The sequence below is a fragment of the Pagrus major genome, chromosome 6 (assembly GCF_040436345.1).
Source record: "Pagrus major chromosome 6, Pma_NU_1.0".
NCBI lineage: Eukaryota > Metazoa > Chordata > Actinopteri > Spariformes > Sparidae > Pagrus > Pagrus major.
This window is the reverse complement of record NC_133220.1, coordinates 25,113,752-25,137,677: the sequence shown is the minus strand read 5'-3', so window position 1 is coordinate 25,137,677 and position 23,926 is coordinate 25,113,752. Positions and strand designations below refer to the sequence as shown.

At 42.9% G+C, this 23,926-nt stretch overlaps 1 protein-coding gene across 4 annotated transcripts in view; it reads right to left on the bottom strand.

Annotated features, from left to right (window-relative positions):
* The window catches only part of plxna1b (plexin A1b), a 195,532-nt gene that overhangs the window by 44,717 nt on the left and 126,889 nt on the right, over positions 1-23,926 (bottom strand). For all 4 annotated transcript variants that reach the window (XM_073468452.1, XM_073468454.1, XM_073468453.1 and 1 more), the window contains exons 10-12: positions 22,459-22,659; positions 8,771-8,867; positions 5,183-5,373 (exon numbers count right to left, since the gene is read on the bottom strand). In XM_073468452.1, coding sequence (XP_073324553.1) covers positions 5,183-5,373; positions 8,771-8,867; positions 22,459-22,659 — 489 coding nt within the window. The remainder of the gene's footprint in view (positions 1-5,182; positions 5,374-8,770; positions 8,868-22,458; positions 22,660-23,926) is intronic.

Sequence of the window (23,926 nt, the reverse complement as noted above, 5' to 3'; positions counted from 1 at the left end):
AAATTTTAGAAAATACATTTATTAATTTTCTTGCTGCGAGTTTGATGAGAATTTTGACACCACTCTCATGTCTGTCTGGTAAATAATGAAGCTACTGTTAGCAGCTGGACTTAGCTCAGCACAAAGATTAGAATCAACTTGTCTGGTCCTGTCCAAAGGTAGCAAGATCCACCTACCAGAAATTCAAAGCTTACTAATTTATGTCATATCTTGTTTCTTTAATATGAACAAAAAACAAAAGGTAATACGTTAAATTTGAGGTCTGAAATTCTGTTTTGGCTAGCTGGTTCCAGTTTTTGAGCTAAGCTAAACTAACCGATTAACCAGTAGTACTAGTCTTATCTACCTCTGAGCAAGAAAATAAATAAGTGTTTTTCTAAAAATATCAAACTATTCCTCTAAGTGTATCTACTGTTTCACATATAAATTAGATCCACTCTCTCAACCTGCTCCCTTTGACTCCATTTCTCCACCTGGTACCTGTCATTGATCCCCCAGTCTAACATCATTATAGAAAAGGTGGCAGGCTAGTAAAAGCCACAGGTGTTCAGGACACCACTAACAGAAACACACAATGGGAACAAAGCCCAGTGTCACGCAGGCCAGCACTGAAATGCCACAGTGATATAATTAAGGAGTGTTTTCCATCTTATACCAGCTAGGCTTCTGATGAACATCCCTCCTCCTTCCCTCGCCCTTTCCCTCATCCTCTCCGGACTTGTGTGTCTTTTTAATTCACTCTCTGTCTCTCGCTCAATGGAGCCTGAATGCATATATTTTGGGCCGGAGACAAAAGAGTGAGTGGCACACAGTGGTGCACCAGTCACAATCTTCAGATATGGTAATCAAATCTCTTTTTTCTCTATAAACACTGGCTTATCAAAACACAAAACACACACACACACACACACACACAAGTTGCTACATCCACGACTTAACAACACAAACAAAAAGCTCTTTTTGATAAAAGCCACCAGCCTAAACACTCGCTCTATTCTCCTCTCGCCGTCGCAGCGCTCTACACTCATTCAAACTCCCTTTTTTCTCTTCGTCTCCGACTTGTCCCGTTGTGTCCGAGGCTTTGTGTGAGGCCTATTGTGGCTGGCTGAGCGGCAGTGCACAGATAGCATCTGCTAGTTATAGGAAGAGGAGGAGGAGGAGGAGGAGGAGGAGGAAGGGGGGAGCAGGGGACACAGAGATAGATGATATGAACATGGCATGAGGTTTCTGAAGTTTATCTGTGATATGAAAACCTCTCAAAAACTAAAAGTCACAAACAAACTAATGAAAGCAATGAAATACAGTAAGTGATGAGTGGGTTAAATGTTTACATGTGACTAAGCAGAAAATAATGTGATTAAAGATGTGAATCATATTAGTGGACATCCAGATATAATATCACCATTATTAATGTGATTTAGCCAGCACTTGCTTGTTTTATTGTCTCTCTCAGTGCGGTAACAGTGAGACTTATTGCTCAGCTCTAAAACACAATGGGAAAACCCAGAGGCCAGGTCGATACTGGCCTCTAAAGAGAAAGACATCTCTCCCGGTGTTGGTCAAAAGGCGTAGCAAGCAAGAGAGGAGGATGATACACGGACAGGATAGATGAAGGACGATGTAAAGGGAAGGGGAGGAGAGTGAGAAGAATCCGAAGGGTTGATAAAGGAAAGGAAATGGGAGAACGAGATACGGAGAGAGTGACAGGAGCATACATGAGGGAAGAGAAGAAAAGAAAGTGACAAGAAAATAGAGACGTAGAGAGAGATAAAGAAGACTGACAAAGGCCAATATTGCAGCTTAACAATACATGAGGGGGAAATGATTGGCCTTTCGCAAGTACACAAGCTGTGAAACTGAACAAAGACGAGCGCGCTGACACTACACGTAGAATCAGATAGTCTTCAGAAGACCAAACACAAAAACACTTTCTCATATACAAAAAGATCACAAAGAAGGAAGGACAAACACAGAACACAAAAGTGTGCCACATGCCAAAACACTAACACACACAAACACACACACACATACACACACTGGCATGGCCTGTGTTGTTTTAATTGGTTTCTAAGGGCTAGCTGTAATGCTCTTCCTGTCCCCTAGGAGAAGGCAGGCAGGAGATGATGGATGATGGAGGGCCAGGCAGCATCCAAGGCCAGTACTAGGACACTGCTGCACTACACTGGGAGACAGCACCAGACTGTGTGTGTGAGTGTTTGTGTGTGTGTGTGTGTCACTGTATGTGTGGCTGTGAAAGTGATTTTGAGGATACCATACAAGCTGCTCATTGGAAGTTGTAGCTTATTTTATCTCTAATTTAAACATTTCACATCTGACTGTACATTTCTCAGACAGAGTGTGAATTTGCATTTAAGAGCCACTTGCTTGTGCATAGCTTTCGCACACACACAAGCAAAATGTGCGTTTGCTTGTTGTGAAAGGAGAGCTAATTAATCTTAGTGCACAGTGTCAGAGCAGAGAAACAATGCAGCACACAAATAACAGCACTTTAACAGTCTGACAGCCAAATTCTTACAACGTCTAAAACCGATCATTTAGAGCCTAAAACATCCATCGCTGTGTTTGGAGAACAGTACTTTGGTGCTAGAGCCATCAGTGGAACGGTCCCCCACTGCACACTATTGAACAACGTCAAATGGGCAATAGCACACTCGGAAATGACACCAAATGGGTTAGACGCTTGCTGCTCTGAAAGCTCTGAATAGCTGTGTATATGTGAATAATATGTGCCTGTATGTTGTGCGTGTGTGGTCACACTCTTTCAGTTTCCTTCCCGGTTGAACACACATTCTCCAGTCTAAGTGAAATTAAGGGCTAATCCCCGAGCAAATGGCCAAGCAGCAGCTAGCACGCTGCAAAAAATACACAAAGCAGCCTCAATAAAGAAAAAAAGATGGGAAAAAAACAGGGATTCGAACAAACAGATGGTAAAAAGTGGAGTAATATTCAATTTGTGTGATGCTCTTTGGTAGAAAAGAAGGATGAAATGGCAGAGGAAAAGGCAGAGATTTTCTTTGTCGCCCGGGGATGTTCTTTTTGCGTTAAATGTCACACTGTAAATGTCAAAGGTGGAGAGGAGAGTTGAGACTGGCAGCGTGGCTTAGTGATAACGCTTCCTCCAGTTTCCTCTCTGTCTTCCTCTCATCTTCTTTGTCTCTTCCGCGTTCTCAAACCTGCAGTAGGTTTTCTCCTCCTGCTGTTTTTGAAGCTCCTCTACGCCTGCTTTTTGACTGCCACCAACATCTTGCCCCGAGGCCAGGATTTACCTCTCAATATGCATGCAAGAGCACATGCTTGCGCGCACGCGCACACACACACACACACACACACACACACACACACACACACACACACACACACACACACACCCTCACCCCACCCCTTCATACACACAGCCCAATTGCCTCTGTACGCTTGTTTCAAAGAGATAACTGAAGCGAGCAAGAAGAGAGAGAGGATTTATCTATGTGCCAGTGCCCCAATTATCCAATATCTCCATTACGCATTCAGAGAGACGAACCCGTGTCGCACAGGAAATGCACTGAGGGCTCCAGCCATAGAAGTCTGCATCAGTGAGACGGGCATGCATTATAAACCATACATATATTTCACACTCATTTAAATAGAGAGGAATGGCACCCGTTTTGACTGAGACGACGCTTCGTCTTATTTGAGATACAATTTAATTTGAAGAAAAAGCTTGAGAAGGAATGATGGAGGGATGGAAAAAAAGGAAGGACAAATGAGTGAAAGGGTCAAACGTCAAGACACGCGTGGCTTTCAAAGTGTGAGCTCCACGTGTGTGTTTACGAAAGTGCGCGTGTGTGCGTCACTCCCAGTGGTGAGCTGTAGAGACGATGACCCAGGTCACAGTCAGACGAGGACCACCGCCACGGTTATCGGTGGCAACAGATGGGTACGCCATGGTGTTTAGACGCCTTCGCTCACCCAGCCTGTCAGATGCACACACAGACACACTCACGCACAGACGCACGCACGCACGCACGCATAGACACACGCACGCACGCATAGACGCACGCACACACACACACACGCACGCACACCAACAAACACACACACACACACACACACACACACACATTCTGTGCCCATGGTGGGACACAATTAGCACACTACAACACTCTCTGTTTCTTTGTCTCCCGCCTGCACAGACACACACACACTCCAGACAACCACCCTCTCCGCCTCCTCAGGTGTGTGTGTGTGTGTGTGTGTGTGTGTGTGTGTGTGTGTGTGTATTCGTGTGTGTGCAGCCATCATCTCTAATCACGTCAGTGTGTTCAGTCTTGGTGTGTGTGAACTGCCTCCTCCTGGCCGGACCATCTGTGTTGTGGCTGCAGTCATGGTGATGGCTTCTAAGTTGTCTCTCCTCCCTGCTGCCTCCCCTCCTATGATGTCCCCCTTCGCTCGCTGAGGCCAAACAGGTACACATTTCTCCTCTTTTGGAAAACTTACTTTTACTAATGAGCTGACTTTGGCAAATCCTCTGACTTCTGTCAAAAGGCGAGTGTTCTGTTTCAAAGTTTGCAGAACAAGAATAAATACAACCCTATTACAAACGCTTTATTGTCATCTGAACCCCATGCCTTCTGACCTCTAACCTGACAAAACCCTGACTTGTTTGTTGGGCAGGAGGTTGAGTTGCTGGGCAACACACACCAAACAGCGGCTTAGGTGTCCGTTTTAACTTTAGCAGTGGTAAAAGGAAAGTTTTTCTTTAACTTTGGATTTAGCAGCTCCACACAATGTTGATTTTAGAGTGGGCTGTTGCCTGGCCTCAGCCCTCGGGGTGTTCATGTGTGTGGTGACGGCGTCAGTTTTGGCAAAGAATTTCACGAGGTTTTACTTTTACTTTACTTTTCACTTAAAAACTATTTCTGATCATTTATTTTTGTTGGCTCATTCTAAAAAAGGTTTTGTTGCATAAAAAAAATGGAAAGTCCCACGTGTTTATTATACATACAGTAGATTGTATGTTGTTGCATGTCGAGCACTTAACACTTTCAATCCTCCTCAAAGAGGCCGCTGTGTGTACTCGCAGGTGCACGTGTGCAGTTATGTATTTCCTGTCTGAGCTTCAGGAGCACACTGAGCTGCTATATGTTATGTGTGAGCATGTGTTGTTACTGTCACGGCTTACCTTGGTGATCTTGGGGTGCGCACAGCGGCTGTTTCCTGTGGTGGCGTGCATCCAAGTGCTCTCCGGAGGGGTGCACTCCTGCCTCAGGGAGCACTTCTTCTCCTGTACGCACCAGCCGCACTCGAACCTGGGGTTCGCCTTCAGACACATCCCGCAGCTGTCTCTCAGCGCGTAGCACTTATACAGGTGGGCTGGTGAAGAAGGAAGAAGGAGAAAGAGACAAAAAATTATATGACAAGAAAAGATTATTGGAGGGAGTGAGGCTTGGGAGAATCATTATCGCTACAGTTTGTGTGGGGTTATTAAATTACAAGCTACCTAAGTAAGCTAATGCTGCCAAAATTTGTCGATTAATCAATTAGTCAATCGAAAAAAATTAATCACCCGCTAGTTTGATAATCAATTAATCGTTACAGTCACTTTTTAAGCAAAAATGTCAAATACTTGCTGGTTCCAGCTTCTAAAATTTGAGGATTTGTTGTTTTTATTTGTCATTACTGATAGTAAATGAAGAGTCTTTGGGTTTTGAACTGTTGGTTGGACAAATTAAGCTATTTAAAGATGTCAATCTGGGAAATTATGATAGGCATTTTTTTTAAATAATCGTGAAAATAATCAACAGATTAAATGAAAATATTTGTTATTTGTAGCCCTCGGATAGACAAACAACCTGAAGGATGGAATAGTTTAAAAATGAACCGAATACTTCCTTTTAAGTTTTTCAACTTCCACACAAAAATTCCAAAACTTGTTCAATGTCACTGAGACAAAGTTGAGTTAAGGCACTATTTCCCAAAGGCCTAAAGAATTGTACAGTTAAATCTTTTTTTTTTCCTCTCTCTCTTCTTTTCCATCCCCAAATCCCATTGGTCATGGAGCAGCTTTAAAGCAACCCTGTACCAATTACTGGCTGCTAAACGACTTCTCTCTAATTACATTAACATATCAGTATTTAAGACAAGTGAGCATCGCTCACACTCCACCAGATGATTATCATGATTGAGAAATAGGGAGGGGGCTGCCAGTGAAGAGAGATACAGAGAGAGGGGGTGTGGGTCTCCTCGGGTTGCACTTTGGGAGATTTAGACTTAAGATAATGCACAATGCATAGACACTGATGCATGCCCCTGATATTGTACGCTGTCAATGCTGCTACATGTCACAGATGCCATTTAGAAGCACTTTGTCCTTGGGAGAACCATTGACTGTCAGAGCATTTTATTTTGCCTCGATGAATATCAACACCCACTTATTGTGGATTACAGTGGGGCCCCTATGTTCAGACACATATGTCTGGTGTGTCTTACAAATGCATCCATACATCAGTATTTGTGAAATTTGAGACTTCAACAGCTTGCTCGGTACGATTAGACAACAGGGAGTGGCATCAATAAATGGAACAAAGTGACTCTGTGGTGTTACCTTACAATACTGACAAAATGGCAACGATTGCAGCTTCACAGACTTCAGAGATGTATAAACCTCTAATCTGAAATACTACACGACGATCATGGCACCTCGCTGTTTCTTTAACCATCAAAGAGTAACAAATGGGACGAGACAACGCAGCTCCTTCTGTTGTACAAAGCTCCCTGTGCCTGTCATCAACAGGCCGCATCGAACGCACTGTGAGCTGGCGATGATGTTGCTTTACCTCACAGCAGGGGAATAATGTTACAGACCCCTGCAGTACTGTACGGCCACAATAATTATGGAGACAGCACTGTAAAGACTGTCCTACCAGTAATTATAGCCAACAGACATGATCTCATTGTCTTCTCTCACAGTGCTGCACTGAGTACGTGTATGTGTTTAATCATTACTCACATGGTTCTTTGTTCGGAGGGCGAGGCGTGGTTATACATTAGTGTCTATACTGTAAGACTGTTTAAAAAGAGGATATACATAGTACATACATTCTTAATAACAATATCTGTCAACCTAAGCATGAACATCTGTAACCTTGAACAAAAGCTGGGTAATAATACATTAGATCCTTCAGACGAGGTATTTTATGATACAACAGTGTGATGCATTGTGGAGCTGAAAAATAAGTTGTGATATAAAATACATTTCATCAATAGTCTTAATTATATCATTTAATACCTAACTAATGCATTATTCACCAAATGTGTTAAAGTGTTCATGTTAAATTTTAACCACTGTCGTTAAATATAACTTGAACAATAACACTTGACACTACCAACCCACATCAATAGTGTAACAGAACAGTTTGTTTCGTTAAACTTCTATTTCCAAGGTCAAGAATGAGCCTTCAAGCTCAGTAATGACCCTTTCCAGTGTCACAGTCGGTGATTCTCAGTAACAGAAAATCAATTATTAATTGATGTTTTAATGTGGGGGAAGTAACAATACCTCCAGCTGCCTTTTGAACCAACATTTATTTATTTATTGAACAGGGACACAGCACAGCTTCTGTGTTTCACCAAACTTTGCCCTAAGCTAATTTACAACTGTAGCCCCTTTATGTGATGGATGAATCTTGCTCTGGTTTTGCCATGTTAACACTGCACCTATTGGTCAAATCTCTTTGTGTAATGCACACACTGAAGATCCCTGGATTTTTTTAGACAGATTCCCATTAGAAGCTCCATTGCTTAACACCGGTGTATCAGTCATTTTCCTGCTCACTTTGAGCTTCTGTTGCTACTGTGACCAGCTACTTATTTGTTACCTATTAGAAATGATAAAAAAAAAGTCTCATGGGAGAAAACCTGAACCATGACATAATTATTTGTCAATATATGTATTAGGGAATACAAATGATCTAATGCTCAGTCGAGTGTGAGTTACAGCCTGACCGATACTCGATTTTTGGAGCAGATGCTGACACTTATATTAGAGAGTAATATATGATCCCTCAAATATGGTTATCAAACACTTGTAACAAGGATACCTAACGGAGGCGGGATATTTTACTGTCTAAAAATAAACTTTATTATCCCAAATGACACCAGTGCACTGTAAAATTCACTGGCAATGTAAGAAATATAAATTACCACAAGCGTCTTTTTCTGCATTATGTTATGTAAAAAAAGTTTTCATACTGGCACATATTGAACACCGTATAGGCAGATACCAATATATCTGTGATAGGCCAGAATTGGTGTATAATATTCCTAAAGTTGCGGTGTTTAATGCCGACACATGCAGTACACATTCAATAGTGCACTATACAGTGTCTTGAACTCACACAGACCTATACAGTCAGTAAGACAGTGTTTGAGCCCCTTACAGACCAAGAATATCAAGTGCAATAGGCAAATCCAAGGGATTCTGGTCACAATATGGATTCAAGGAGCCATTGTATCAGCCATGACTCAGATAGAAGGATTAAAAAAACTGACACATCAACCTAAATGTGGAATTGGCATTTATATGAGTCTATAACCTGTCGTGTTAAAAGTGAACACAGATGATGTTGATGAGAAAAAGAATGAAAAAGTGATGTTCTCTAATCTGATGCCCTATAATCCTTCTCAGTCTTTTGTGGGTCTAAGAATTTGCCCATGCAGATGGAATACCTGGAACCAGTAAGGGTCAATGGTTAACCCCACGTTAACTCACCTTTGATGTTGTAGGGGTTGTCGATGACAAAGAGCCCGTTCCAAACCACTGACAAATCCACAGGCAGATCGCTGATGTCATTGCCTTCATAGGTATACTGAAATATAAAACAAACAATATCAGGATAAGCATTCATAGTCATGTATCGCTATCTAACCCAACAGTGTTTTACATCAGAAGCATCATTATAAGGCAAGCCTTTTAACAAAATGTCAAATTAGCAAAAGCGGGGAAAAAAAAAAATGTTAAAACCAAGAGCACAGGGAGTTCAGTTTCGTGGCTGGTAGTAATGTCATACCCTGCGGTGCTCACCCAGTTGAAGGGCCATAAAAATGAATGATGAAAGACGGGCTATATTGTGATTTTAACACGCGGCACATCCGCCGCTGCCTGGCAGAGCACGGAGTTGATTAAGAGATTGGAAACCCCATCACTGCATGACTCATTCCATTCCAGTGATGAATGAAAAGTGTAATGCATCTCCAACAATAATATTCTCATCTAATTTCATTTTTGCATCCTGAACTAATAAGAGTTGAAATGTAATTGACTCGTCGTCGGCATAATCAGTTTTATGGAAACGATTTGAATGAGACAACAAGCTTCAAAAGTGGTGGTGTGATGGCGGTGTGTTAACTGAAGGAAATAACAGAGAAAGAGCTCCTGTGAGACCCCTCCCAACCTCCCAACGAATAAATTATCAACGACGATTATCACCGGCAAATAAAATGCAGCTTTAGAAGTTACACCGCCTCCTCACTTCCCCCCCTTCACATTCACAAAGCAGCCAAACACTGAGGTAAACACACAATCATCTGAAAATACTCATTCATCAAGAACCCCCCCGACTCCCCAATCTGAGACACATTGTGCATTATTAACTACTCCATTCATTAACTGTCTTTGATACAACATAAAACAGATGCCAGATAGCAAGAGATTGCCTGTTCTGCGCTGTGAGGCGGCTGCTGCAGTAATATGAGGCTGATGGCTGGTGCGACTGGAGACGGACCGTGTTAACCTAATGCCTCCGTCAGTCAAAGGGCGCCCAGTCACTCTCACTACCACTGGTATGGTCAGTATCTTCAATGGCCTCGGGGGGAGAGATTGCAGGACTATTCTCCTCTCGTGGAGTGGTGATAAAATCCAATGTGAAAGCCCCAAGCCCGAGGCGATGGGGCCCTCACAGATTGAATCTAGCTACAACTTCACCACTATGTGATATCAGCCACTCCAGTGTGATACTGTGAGATTTATCTTGACATCTGTAATAATAGTGAATTTGAACGTATTTGAGAGGCAAGAAATGTGCATGGAGAAGATAAGAAAATGAGAGGACACAGCAATGTCACGATGTGTGAATGGCTGATTAATTCATTCTTCACTTTTTGTGATTGGATGATTTATATTCAGCGGGCCCCGAAGGCTGAGATTCTGATATCCAAATAAAGGAAGATGTCTCAGTGTAGCCCAGAGGAACTATTACTTTGCTCTTGGAGTTTATTTTAAGGGGACATTATTAAAAAAAGAAAAAAAGAAAAAAAAAGAAAAGTGTTTTCAGGCACATTTTGGAGCTATGATTTATTTAGTAGCCATGCAGTATTATATAAGAGGAAACTTTTACCCCTGAGTAACTCCACCTGGGAGCTGGTCTGCAGAGCGCTCAACAAGAAACTTTTACACTAGTTACTACATAAACCTCTCTGGATTTAGCATTTGAAAAATAGTGAACAGTTCTCAGGATTTGCTACTTCTCTTTGACATAGACTGTATGGTAGTAAAGGGAAAAAGGGAAATGGATTTCTGGTTAGACAAAATGAGGCATTTGAAGATGCCATGGTGGGCTCTGCTAAGTTGCAATTGGCATATTATTGTTTGTACTTAATCCGTTAATCTGTAATGGATCACCATGGGCTTCCATAGAGTGGTTGCTAGTCTTCCTGGGGTCCTTATTAACATAACAACCACCAAAAAAGTATAAATAAGACAAAAAAAATTAAAAAAAATTAAGCCAAGCAAATTGATCAAAAACAGATAAAATTACTCTACACATAAAAAAAAAAAACAATAAAAAAAACAGCAAAATTAACCAGACCATAGGTAAGTTGAATAGTAGGTGAGGAAGGGGTGGTATGACAAAAAAATGTACATACTATATTAAAGTTACTGCAGTGGGCTCATACAGAAAAAGGAAGGTAAGATCGGGGGCGGTGAGAAAAATCTGAAAAGTGGCAATAATACTGGACAGAGTGCAAAGAAAGTGCAGACAGGAAAAAGTGACAAGTGATGGTCAAAAGGCTGGAAATATTTGTAACGGCTGATGGGGTCAGAAACACAGAGGTGCAGCGAGTTGAGGGCAGAGAGTAAACCGATGAAAAGATGGGGAAAAGAAGGATGAGAAAGTGGGCAGGGAGAAGAGGTGGAGAGAGAGGATGATACGGCAGCGAGGGCGAAGGAGAAAAAGCGAGGGGCGAGATGGATAGAGAGAGGTGATTGTGTGTTATTCTGTGGACACCATTCATTTACACATGGAATAAGAGGCCGGGGTTGGCCTGTAAGCGCCTGAGCTGGTGGGGGCTAAAGTGAAATTGGCATTTTCAATTTGTTCCCTGACATGTCTGCCTTGGTCTTTTCACACATTCCCTTGCCTCACCCACTCTCACAATCCTCCTTTCCACCCCCTCCTTTTCCTCTCTCTCCCTCTCTCTCTCCTTCTCATTATTCCTTCCCTCTACCTCTTTACAAACCTCCTCCCCCATCAATCTCAGTCCGACTTTCTCTCCCCTGCCTCCATCCCCCGGAACACCCACAGTCAAACAAGGAAATATGGAGCAGATCCCTTTATCGCATATACCAAACATGTCCAGAGAAACACATGTGCGCACTGCACTATAAATATGCATTCTGCACACAGGACAGTTTCCAAGAGACAGATGCCAGCGAATGCATCAAAGACTGATTGCATAGTCTATACGGGAAATAAAAAAATGATAAATACAAACACGTGAAAACACAGGAAGATAAGACGCTCCACGCGACAACACATGGCTTGGATGTCAGCTATTATTTCTCTCCACTGAGGTCCGACCGTATGAACTCCTTCCATCTTTCCCTTCCTCCTTCCTCCCCCCCCAAGAGACCACCCAGTCTGCCTGGGAACAAGAGCACCTCTCCGCCGGGTAGAAATGGAGAGAACATATGAGTGTGCTTGAGTGCGTGTGTGGATGCGAGACAAAGAGAGAGAAGAAAGCGAATAGAAGAAGAAAAGGAGATGCTCGGGGACACTGCACTGAGAACATGTGGATGTAGAGAGAGCAAGAGAGACAGTGAGGGGAGAGGAAACATATGAGATGAAACAGAGACTGAGAGGCCAGAGAAGCAAGTGGGATGAAGATGGTGAGGAGGAGAGAGGAAGAGAAAGAGGGGTGTTATCCAACTAAGGGCAGCTTTATACTTAGCAACTGTTCTTGCCCATAAAGACACAACAATTCTGCTTTGTCAATGGAAGACTAGAAAACAGGTATCACATTTCCATACACTTTTCAGCAACAGCAGCAGCAGAAATAAAGCTCATTTAAGCAATATTTTATATAAACAAGTGACTAGTGACAAGTGCTTGTTAAGAGGGAAGGCTGCTTACTGTTTTGTTTGGCCAAAATGACAAATGTAAACCTACGCAAGCTCATATAAAGTTGAACTGCAACAATCCAAACCCTTTCAGTCATTTTTCAAGCAAAAGTGTTAAACATTTGCCTTTTTCAGCATCTTAAACGTAAGAATGTGTTGCCTTTCTTGTCATTAATGATTCTTTTGGGTTTTGGACTGTTGGTTGGACAAAAAGAGTGAACCTAAGTCAATGTGAGTGTCACTTTTGGCACTGGGAAATTGAGACGATTATTTTTCACAATTTTGTGACATCTGCATATTTACCTATAATTTCATTGCAGCACAAATATAAGATGAGATGAGATGAGATGAGAAAATGAGAGACAAATATAAGCTCAGGAGGCCACACAAGCTAACCGTGACCCAGATATTCAGTCAGCTAGTATACGTAACTAAATACATAACTTCTGCGTTATTGTCTTGTAAAGGCAATTTTACATTTTTCTTAATGTCTTAGCTTTAATGCACTTCTGTCTTTCTGTAAAGCACTTTGAATTGCCTTGTCTCAGTGGTGCTATATATATAAACTTGCCCTGCCTTGCCTAAAAGCTGGTGAGTACAGGACTCACATTCCTCAGGTGGCATCTCACCAGACAGCATACCGAAATTTTATTCAAGGATTTTTGACTATTTGGACAAAAGGGAGGCCGTTCTTGAGCTTACCTTTCTTCACATGAGGTATAAACAGTATTGAACAGGATGGGTGTTTCACTACAACCCACAATTCTGTCTCCAGCCTCCTATTTTTCAGCTTCCAGTATTGGATGGAAGTCAACACAGTGTAACCATCATTTCAGAGATGTGTAACTTCCAACAACAGGATCTTAAGGACAATTTTCTTCATGTAATTCACTGCCAAATAAGCTGTAAAGTGTATATTGTATCCATCAGTGTCATTAACTATGTCTTTTGTGGCTGCTCTGTTATATACCCCTCCAGACTACAGTAAAGGACACGGGGGTCAAGCCTTCTACTTCCATCCCCGCTTCTTTGCTGACCGGCCAATCAGAGTGTGGCCTGATCCCCCTCTGGATCACCTGAGAGGGGCCAATTCCGCTGATAGAGAAATAGATGATAGATGTGTGTGGACCTCTTAACCCTGCTTTACACGCTGACAAGTCTTCTCCCTGAAAACCACATACACACAGTGGAGGTGCTGACAGCTAAAACAATAACACCGCCTGCCCTCTTCCCTCCTTTTCTCATCCATGTTACAAGTGTCTGTGTTTGCACATCCATCCGCAAAGGGAGGGTGTATGTTCAGGGAGGGAATGCTGGGATCTGCTCGTGCATGTACCTTCACTCAACAACAAACATGAATATTTAGTCAGGGAGAAGTGTGTATGTGCGTGTATGTGTGTTTAATGGGCAGCAGAGGGTGGAGGGAGGCATAGGAAAAGGTTAGGTTATGATCCAAAGCTCATCTCCTCTCAGTGCACCAAGAGCTTATTAAATTTTCATACCGAACCAGCATTGTTGCACCATACACAGTTCGGGGAATACACACATGCACCTTGCACATGGTTTATTCACTGCACAGCAGATTCCAATATGAAAATGCAAACATGATGCGGGATACTCTCAAAAGGTCAGGATTTGCATGTGTGAAGAGGAGAGAGAAATGTAAATAGAGGAACAAAATCACTGCGTTGTGTATTCTGCGATTTAGTCCCAAAACCTGATATAGTTTAGAATGAGAGAGTGATGGGAAAATACTTTCATCTACATCCTTTGACATGAGAAGATGTGAAGGGCAAGTGGAAAGGCAAAACTAGGTTTGACACTATACTAAGTTAACTAATATTAGGATCCAATAGATTGCTGCAGGGATGACGAATTTTCATAAACAGACCCGGAAGTTACCATCGCCCTGGTTCCCTTGACAACAAGCCAAATGGATTCGACTACAGTGGTGTCCCATTAAGCTACTTCTTAGCAACTGCCTTTTTAAGACACACACAAGCTTCAAAATTCACAAGTGTGTTATTATATTTTATGTCGTACAACAAAACAGGAAAGTCTCTTAAGCTTGTGTTAACTACAGACCTTAATTCAGGTATTGTTTTTCCAAAAAAAAACATTGACTTTGAGACGAGGATACAGGCAGTGCAAAAAAGCAAACTTATTTTCAGGTTTTATTACTCATTCTTGCAGCACTCTATAGGTAGAGACTTAGAGAAATTGATTGATAGCAAATAAACCATGAAAAAAGTGAGAAACAAGTTAAAAATCTGATGAATAGAAACTGCAGAGACTTTGCCCCCGAAGACTCTCTGAGCAGAAAAGTGCTGATGCAAACACTCCAGCATCACCAGCTAGACCTCTGTCACTGAACACTGAACGAGGAGAGGCAAAGATAGATTGATGGAGAAGGAGGGGTGAAGGAAGGCAGCTATGAAGTAACAACGGGTCCCTTCTGTGAGGGTCACAGCCTGATAATTAGTCATTTTGAAGGTGTGCGCAAGCTGGACGCCTAAAAATATCAAACTAGCCTAGGGCAGGCCCGTACCTGGGATAGAGCAGTTTACCCTCCTCCTCTCTCCATAGCTTTCTCAAGGTGACGACGACAGTTATCAAAAAGTATGACCTGACACATCTTTCAATCTAGATTGAAAAAATATGATGCACTGTCACATTGGGACAGTGCTAAAGAAAAGCAGAGGACACACACTGAATGCGGGTCCATAGGAAATATGGTTTACCAGTCTAGATAAGGCGAAAGTCAACATATAGAAGTATACACAACAACATACCGTTTTAAACACACACATACACGCACAACTTCCAGGCAGATATGGCTTCCTAATCAAGGATCAAGTGGTAATCCTTCCTATAGCTTAGTGTGTGTGTATGTGTGTGTATACACTGTATGTGGGGGGTCAGGCGGCGTGGAATCAGCCTCCGCTCATAATAGGGGCCTGTTAGCCAGTGCTAATCGCTAATGCTAACAGGATTGGAGGGCATGGCCGGACCCAGTTACCCAGCTTATCTCTTGCACGCACACACACACAAACAAACACACACATGTGTGCATACACATACACATACTTTATTCATTGATGGAAAGAAGAAGAGAGCGGGCGGGGGGGGGGGGGTCGAGAGAGAGAGAAAAGTGCTGGCTTGAGGGAAAAATAATGCTGCCATAGCCAGTGTTTCTTATTTTCCAGCCTACGCATTAAGCTAGTGTAAGCTTACTAGACTTCTCCCTGGACAAAAGGCTGATTTCTGGTCGTTTGCAGAAACATCCATATTTTCAATATCCTCGCCATTTCCCCCCCTCGGTCAACTCTTGCCATTCTTTCTGGTGGCCAGACACATTCTTACATTTAAGATGCTGGAAACAGCAAATGTTTAACATTTTTGCTTGAAAAATGACTGAAGGGGTTTGGATTGTTGCAGCTTGACTTTATATCTCTCCGCAAACTCCACCACTCTGTCACACGACAGTCACTGCAAGTCACCAACACTTACATGTATTCACTCGAATGCATGACTGCTCTGTGCCACATAGCACACATGCAAACAACAGGAGAAATTTAAAGACTGTTACTGATTGCGATACAAACTAAGTTGACACAGAATTACTTATATTTTCGAACCCTGGCCAGAGTCTTTTGATGATTCTGCCACTACTGACAGGTATGACACATCCTATGTGCCAGAGGACCCAACACTAGTGTTAGATACACTCCCTGATTAGTTCCTGTCAAGTCCAAATCATTACTCAAAGGTTTGCCAAATGAACTTTTCACATACTGACTGCTTGCAAGATCATTTTGACCTCTGATACTTCAATTTGCTGTTATGAAGCAGCTGTGAATGCTGATGTGTTTATGTTCATTCTGTACAAATTAGTTTGTTTGGGGCAGTAAATATTTGAATAAAAGGTTCTCATTCGTTCCAAAACAACACCAAGTGTTGTATAAGGCCCTTTATAGAATATTATATTTAAAGTAATATAGACGGAGTCTGGTTCAGTCACTGTTATTAATCATTAATTCAGGTGAAAAGAGTGCAGAATATCACGCACACAGTTTGGGTGTGACTCAGGCTACTGTATGCTGTCAGACAGAGACACATGGAGGTCTTCCCTCTGGTTTAACCGCCCTCCCTCCACTCCTCTCTTCTCATCACAGCAGGAGCATCTTGCTCCAACAATCCCTTTTGCTGCTTCTCTCGCCCATCAATCCACCGCACAGAACCGAACACATTGAAGGGTGGAGCACCCTTATGAGGGAAAGAAGATTTAGAGTATAGGTTACAGATCGCACAGATACAAGGAGAGAGACAGAAATGAGAAATAGATGATGACAGTGAGGTGGAGGATGGGGTGGAGAAGCTGGCATATGCTGATAGCTGAGCCGCAATTAATTCTTATTTATCCAGGATGGGAGCGTGGGAGCTCTGCTCTTCACCTGTCAAAGAGAGGAGGAGAGGCAGCGAGCCAATGACGGGACAGAGATGAAGAGGAAGGAGAAGGTGATGGAGACAGGTAGATGACTAGAGGAGAGGGAGGACACGTGAGTACAGGGAGGCGCCTTCACTTTGAGCTGCCTCAGAGGGAGATGGATCGGCAAGTGCTCAGTGTAAACATGAACACACCAAATAAATGTGGATATGTATGTGAGCTCTCACGAAACCTCACTGAATTTTCACAATCTCCATGACAACACATGTCAACTAATTCACATACAAAACAACAAAGTAATAAAAAAACGAATGGTCTTCAATTTGCAGCTCCCCAAAATAAATTCCAGAGAAGTTCCCATGCACTTTCAATCCACCCGCACACAAACACACACACATACACACATACAGCGTCTGTAAGCCAATTAAAACAGTGTCAGTGTGTGCTGTGGCCGACTGCAGTGGCAGCTCTAGTGTTTATATCTCATTAAGCTGTGCCAGGCCATGCCAGACCAGGCTGTACCATGCTCCGCTGCGCCTACCCTCCACCGACCAGCGCCAAGGCCCTCATTAGCCCTGTCTCTGCCACCTTTAGCACTGTGTGTGTGTGTGTCTGTGTGTAGTTTCATGTGTAATGATTTATTTTAAATGAAAGAATTTGTTTCTACATAATTTCCAAGTTTTTGGTTTTATAGTCAGTGACATCTTTTCATAAATCCCATAAACTCTAGAAAGTCTTCACAAAGTCAGAGGAGAAGACTGAAGTTTGCATCAGCAGCACTGTGTTTCATGTCTCTCTCTCACTCTCACACACACACACACTAAGGGTGTGTGACACTATTAGACCAGTGTGGTTTGTGTTCACCGCTCTCCCTGCAGACACATTTGGCCTCCTCTCTAGACCTCTATTTGCTCCATCTATCCATCCATCCATTCATCTATCAATCCATCTTTCTTGTCTACCATCCTTCTCTCATTTCCCATTGGAAAAGGGAGTAGATTATTTGTCCTCTCTCTCCTCCACTCTGTCTGCACCCTTCCTCTTCTCCCTCCTCTTCCTCTCATCTCTCTTGTAGCTTCTTCCTTTTAACTCCACTTCCAAAATTCCTTTCTTCTTTCCCCACCCTGCTCCCCTTCTCCCTTTTCCTTCCCCACATCTGTATGGCTGCTTTCCCTGCTTTCTCCTTCTGCCGTCTTCGTGCATGTGTGTGTGTGTGTGTGTGTGTGCAGCTCACACACAAATACACAAACACTCACAAACACACACACACACTCACAGGAGCGTCCGTCTCTGCTGCCCGCCTGCAATTCATCATCATTTTATCTGCCTTAATTGGATGCCATCAGGACCCCTGATACTTCCTATTTCTCTGTTAACAAACAGCTGCTCTCTCCACACACAGAAGAATAACACACAGACACACACCCAGTCCCAAACTAGATTTTCTCCTCCTGCCCCCATGTCTGCTTTTTTTCCCCTCCCTCACTGGTGAAGGACTGAGAGAAAGACGGTGATGGAGTGGCCGAGCGGTTTATCAGACGGAAGGTAATGGTGTAAGGCCCGCGCTGATATTATCTGTCCTCTCATTCCTGCCCTCCAGGGAGTAACAAGAAAGTAGGATAAAGAGGGAGAGAGAGGGGAGGAAAATGGAGACACTGAAGTACAAATGGGCAAAAAGCTAAGAACGAGGGCAGATAAAAGCAGAGAGAAAGTAAAAAAGTCTCAGTTCAATTCTCCTCCCTCAACCACGGCCTCCAAGCGACGCCCAGCTGTGCTCCATCAGCTTCGCTGACCCCCAGAGTGTGGTCATTTGTGTGTGCAAGCATTGTGTGTACATGTGTTTATTCGCTCCCATGACCGCTCTGGCGCACTGAGCACAACTTCCCAGCCCACAGCTCAGCATCTTATTGGCCCCTGCGGCCTCACCTCAGCCTCTGATTGGGCCACACACGGCAGGAAGCTGCCTGGGCCAGGTCAGAGAACCGGAAGGAGCCGGTGCAGACACCAGCTTGTTGTTTTGGTTGCTGCTGACCGGAGTTAACTGCTACCATAAGGCCTGGCGGATGGCTCCGTATGTGTCAGTGGTAATGTGGGCTTGTTTGGCACTAAGAAATATGGAGAGGAGGTTTTTTTTAAATTTTTCTTACAAAATGATCAGCGTTTTTCTCCAATTAACTTGCTATAGGACCTTGGACAATCTGCCATTTCATCAACTTTCACAGGTTCCAAAAGTGTTGAATTAGGTTTGGCTCAGTCCCCAACTTCAAAAGTGTGAAAGGCAAAGTGTGTGACAAACCATATTTTTCAGAATAAAAGCCTTTTGAAAAGTTCAACGCAGCAAAAACTGAGAGCTTTGAGCAAGTTTAAAATCCTTACCCTGAACGTATGATTCTTCAAAAGGCTTGAATATTGTGTGTCCCACTTGTTTCATGTCCCTGCTTGCAAAAAATACTGCATTCTTTCTCATGTCTTGTGATTCGCCTGTTCTTCTCCCCTTTGGGATCACTTGGTATGTACAGTAACCTCATACAGAAATACCATAGCACCGATATTTTTTCCCCCATAAGCAGATATGGATAGTCAATACCCAACAAGGTTAGTATGGAGCTGATGTTACGCTATCATATATCATGTGTGTCACATATACAGTAGGTTATTGACAGCCTCCTGTTAGAGGATACTATAGAAGATTATTGAGTCATTATGATGACTGTAAAAGGAGTAAAGTATAGGAAACTAGAGTTTAAACATGATCCAACAGTGGATATCCTGAATATCCTGTGGTTAGCTTTCTTCTGTTGGACAGTGTGATGATATTGTATAAAAGAGAGGAGAATGGCCTCAGGAGAGACTTTTGAGCTGAGTTTCTCCCTCACACCCTCTCATGTCGGTTTCCCTTCCTCTCGGTTTTCTTCAGTATCACTCTCCCTCTTACTTTTCTCTATTCATCTCACCTGAAATTGTCTACTACGCTCAAATTTGCCTGCTCTCATCTCCATTTTGTCGCCTTGCCCCTGCTATCTAGTATTACCTTCCTTCCTGTTGTTTTTCTCACCTTTCTTTTCTCTACTCTTCTACATTTATCCTATCCTCTGTCCTCTCCACCTCGAGGCATTTTCTCCTCTCCCTCCTCTTTATCACTTTATAGGAAATTCTCGCGGCAGCTCTCTCATCTCTGCCCTTGTCCTTGTCGTTCCTACAACAAGTGAGTGAGTGTCTGTCAGTAAACACTTATGTGTATCTCCAACACAAGGCTAAACTGTGGATTAGCACCCCTGTGTTTATCCCATTGATTAGCAAGGCCCACCTCCAACAATCCTCTTGCAGTGCTAAAATAAACCTGCACACCCAAACACGCAGCTATCCTGGGATCCATAGCCTAAGGCATATTGGAGGATGCACATGTGTACACTCGCACAGACACTGATTAACCCCGATCCCCATAGCTGTGTGTGCCTACAAGCCGAGGCAGCGGTGCGTACGCAGCATAACAGATGAAGTCTATTTCTACTGCAGAGTCATACATGATTCATTAAGTTGGTGCTGAACACTGTCAAAGTAGGAACAAACATGGATGGGTGTGCATGAAAAGTAGAGATATGGAGGTCTATAAAGGGATAAACTAATATTTAAGACCCTCGTTCTTTTGAAATACTGCTCCACAGCTATAATAAGACTCTCATCCTAATAATTCATGACACATAATTACACTCATAAGCTCAGGCCCGGATGAATTATGCCTTTATGGCAAGTTCATGCAGCTGGCATCTTTTTCATCCACTGAATCTCACTTGTAGACTTGATGCTCACGCTGCATCGATATCTGACCGCGCAGTCAAGTTGCTGCGGCTAATTGCTAACAAGGGCTAAGCGCTGACAGCCCAGGGCTAATTGCTGCTAGCATGTCTGCTGTGTGGACATCAAATGGAGAAATTCAGCTTTTGGCTGGGGCTAGGGCTTTGCTGCTGATTAGCACTGGCCTTGCAGCTACAATAAACAGTCAATAAACAGACATCTCTGTGGAGAGACAAGCCTATCGCTAGCTAATTAGCCCTGCCTTCACAAACAACTTACTTGTGTGTGCCAGCACCTGAAGACTGCTCGTCAATACGGACAGAATCAAATGCTGCGCTGGCTGTCACAGCAAACTATACGGCTAAACAGAGACTGCTGCTAGTGTGCTGTATGTGCGTTCATATAGACAGGTGGTTCAGTTCTTTAAGGTGCTATGGTTTATTAGCCAGACATGACAACTTCTAGATGTTTCTGCTTTTTATTAATCGGTCGAACATTTTCCTTCATGTGCACATTGTGACAGCAGCAACAACCTCACCTAAAACTAAATTAGTGGCACCAGCTCTCATCTCAACTCAGCTTTGATGCATTGCTTCATATATGTTAAGACAGAAATAGGCAGGGACAGGCAAGCAGAAGAAGTGAGCTTGAAGAGATGAGGATGATGCAGTGAGGAAAGTAGGGGATGGCTGTAAGAAGAAAGTATGACAGACAGAGGAAGGGAGGCAGAGAGAAAGATGAGCTCTACAGCCAGACAGAGGAAGGGAGACAGAGGGAGAGAGAGGTATAGAGTCGAGGTGTAAACATGATCAATCCGCTCCCAACTAGGTTCAGAGACAGACTTCCTCTTCACATTTTCAGCCTCAGTGAAGCGCGACGCTGGCTACCTCTTATCTTTCACGCTAGTTTGAAAGCCTTGCAAACACACACACACACACACACACACACACACACACACACACACACACACACACACACACACACACACACAACTATACTTCAACACACAGGCATGGACCCACATGCACAAACTCCTACGCCTACCCGCAAATCCCCTAAACACACACATACACACAGTTTCTTATTAGAAAACTTCTGCAAAAAAAACATCCTTGAAAACACTTTAATCTGGCACATACCACTCAAACCTACAAGCTACAAATACATTAAAAACTCAAATAAGAACAGAACAAAACTATGATGGCTGACCATATAAGTGTGTCTTAATTCAAATAATGTCGATGTGAACTCTTGACATCAATATCTATTTGCTAACACTCAGCTCACCATGGGAAGATCAGTCGTGGATCATTTATCTAGCTTGTGACCAAGCCAGAGTACAAGTGGTGCATGGTGATCTATCAGGACAATGAGCATGTTAGCGTCCAAAGTGGCCATTAGTTGTGGGAGGCCATTATTTAAAGTCTGCCCCAGTCAATGTCCTTACTGAGATCATGATTTAGTTACCAAGTTGCATTGATTAGGACATGAGTAATACTGCTGAATGACTATGCTTTTAGCACATAACATTCAAAGTATCATTCACACTCCAGGCTGCACAGCAGTCAGGGGTTTTAGTCTTATACATAAATACGATTCCCAACAAATGCTTATATTTTGTCTGTGCCCAAGAAAAATGGTATTCATGTTAGCATCATTCAACCTGAATACTATTGATGCATAAAACAGCAGTTAAATAATCTCTATTTTGTTTCCTTTAACAACATTTGAACACACCACCATCAATAGGGCTTTAATGGGTATCCACTCACACAACCAGATTACCCAAATCTCCAACATTCAGTCCCTTCTTACTCACCGGTGTTTTCTGGCACTGGATGGATGTGCTGTTGAAGCGCAGGGCAGGCACATTGTGGGTCTCCCCCTGGATGTGGAAGACGCACTCATAGTTCCTCTGTCCTGACTGGGGCTGGGGCAGGTTCTTGGCAGCTAAGGTGATTGGCTTGGTCACCCCGACAGGGATGTAGATCTGGGTTGAGGGAAGGATCTGAGGGCAGTCCTGTGGAAACAAAAAAAAAAAAGAGATACTTATTTTATTTTTTTTAAAGTTACAGAAGGAAGAGAGTGAGGTTGTTCAATGCAGTCAGAAGAGCAAGCAAACAAGGCACAGAAGCAGGAAGATAAGAGAAGGAGTGATGAAATACACCGCTTGTTTAAAAAGCGAGCAAGCCGTAGGTTACATATTTGACTTCATATTTGCTACAACACATTCAGCCTAAAGAGCTGTGCTCAGTGCACTGCTCACATGTGTTAAAGGCTTGTGCAACACTCCCACTGGCCTTGCACCAGATAGAAATGCTGCACGACAACACTTAAGCCAGAGGGCCTTTCATGCAAAGTTCGCAAAAGATTATCTACCCGATGAAACTATTCGCATCACAACAGTGCTGCATTATTATGGCAGGAAGTTAGACTCCAGTGTATTATGTCCATGTGTGCAATGAATGGAGTAATGAGCTCATGAACTTTATGTTTGCCTGTATGTGTGTGTGCATTCATCACCGATATTGGCCAGAGCTGACAGAATCTTGTTAAGATCATTTGGAAGCAGCCTCATCCACTGGCTCATACCACTGGAGTACACACCCCTGGAGGGGCTCCTTGGACAAATACGTTTCTTAATGTGCACTTGGATTAACGTGCGCCTTTGCTCTCATGTGTCCACTTCACTGAGGCAGAATAAGACAGGACAGTCAACTCAGTATGTAATGTTTCCTAGATATGCATGTGTGCATGCGCTGGAAGAAATGAAGTCATTACAGCATTCATGCCATGATTTGGCAGCGATGCAAAACACGACCAACACCGAGAATGAGAGACGGGGAAAGAAAAAGAGCGGGGGTGGGTGACAACTTTATTATACAACTTGAGTTAAAGCTTGGGTGAAACAAACCCACCCTGTGCTGTCCTTTATGGAGCCAAAAGGGTTACAAATCAGATCACTGTTGACAAATCACGCATTTTACAACCTGGAGCCACTATAACACATAATAAGAGACATGTGGAAGACAGGGCATGCAACTTAAAATTTTGGACTCAAGTCAAAGATTCAGATAAATCATACTCCTAAAACAAAAGAAAAATAACCCTATATATTTCAGCTGGGTTTAAACAATCATGTTAAAAACCTCAAGATCCCAAAGAAATCATCCGTTCTCTAGTCCAATATCTGTTAAACCCTTCTACAGCTGTGTTTCCATCTAACTGTTAAAGCAAATTTAAAGCAAACGTTTGAAATTTCGAAAATGAGACAATCCAGCTAGTAG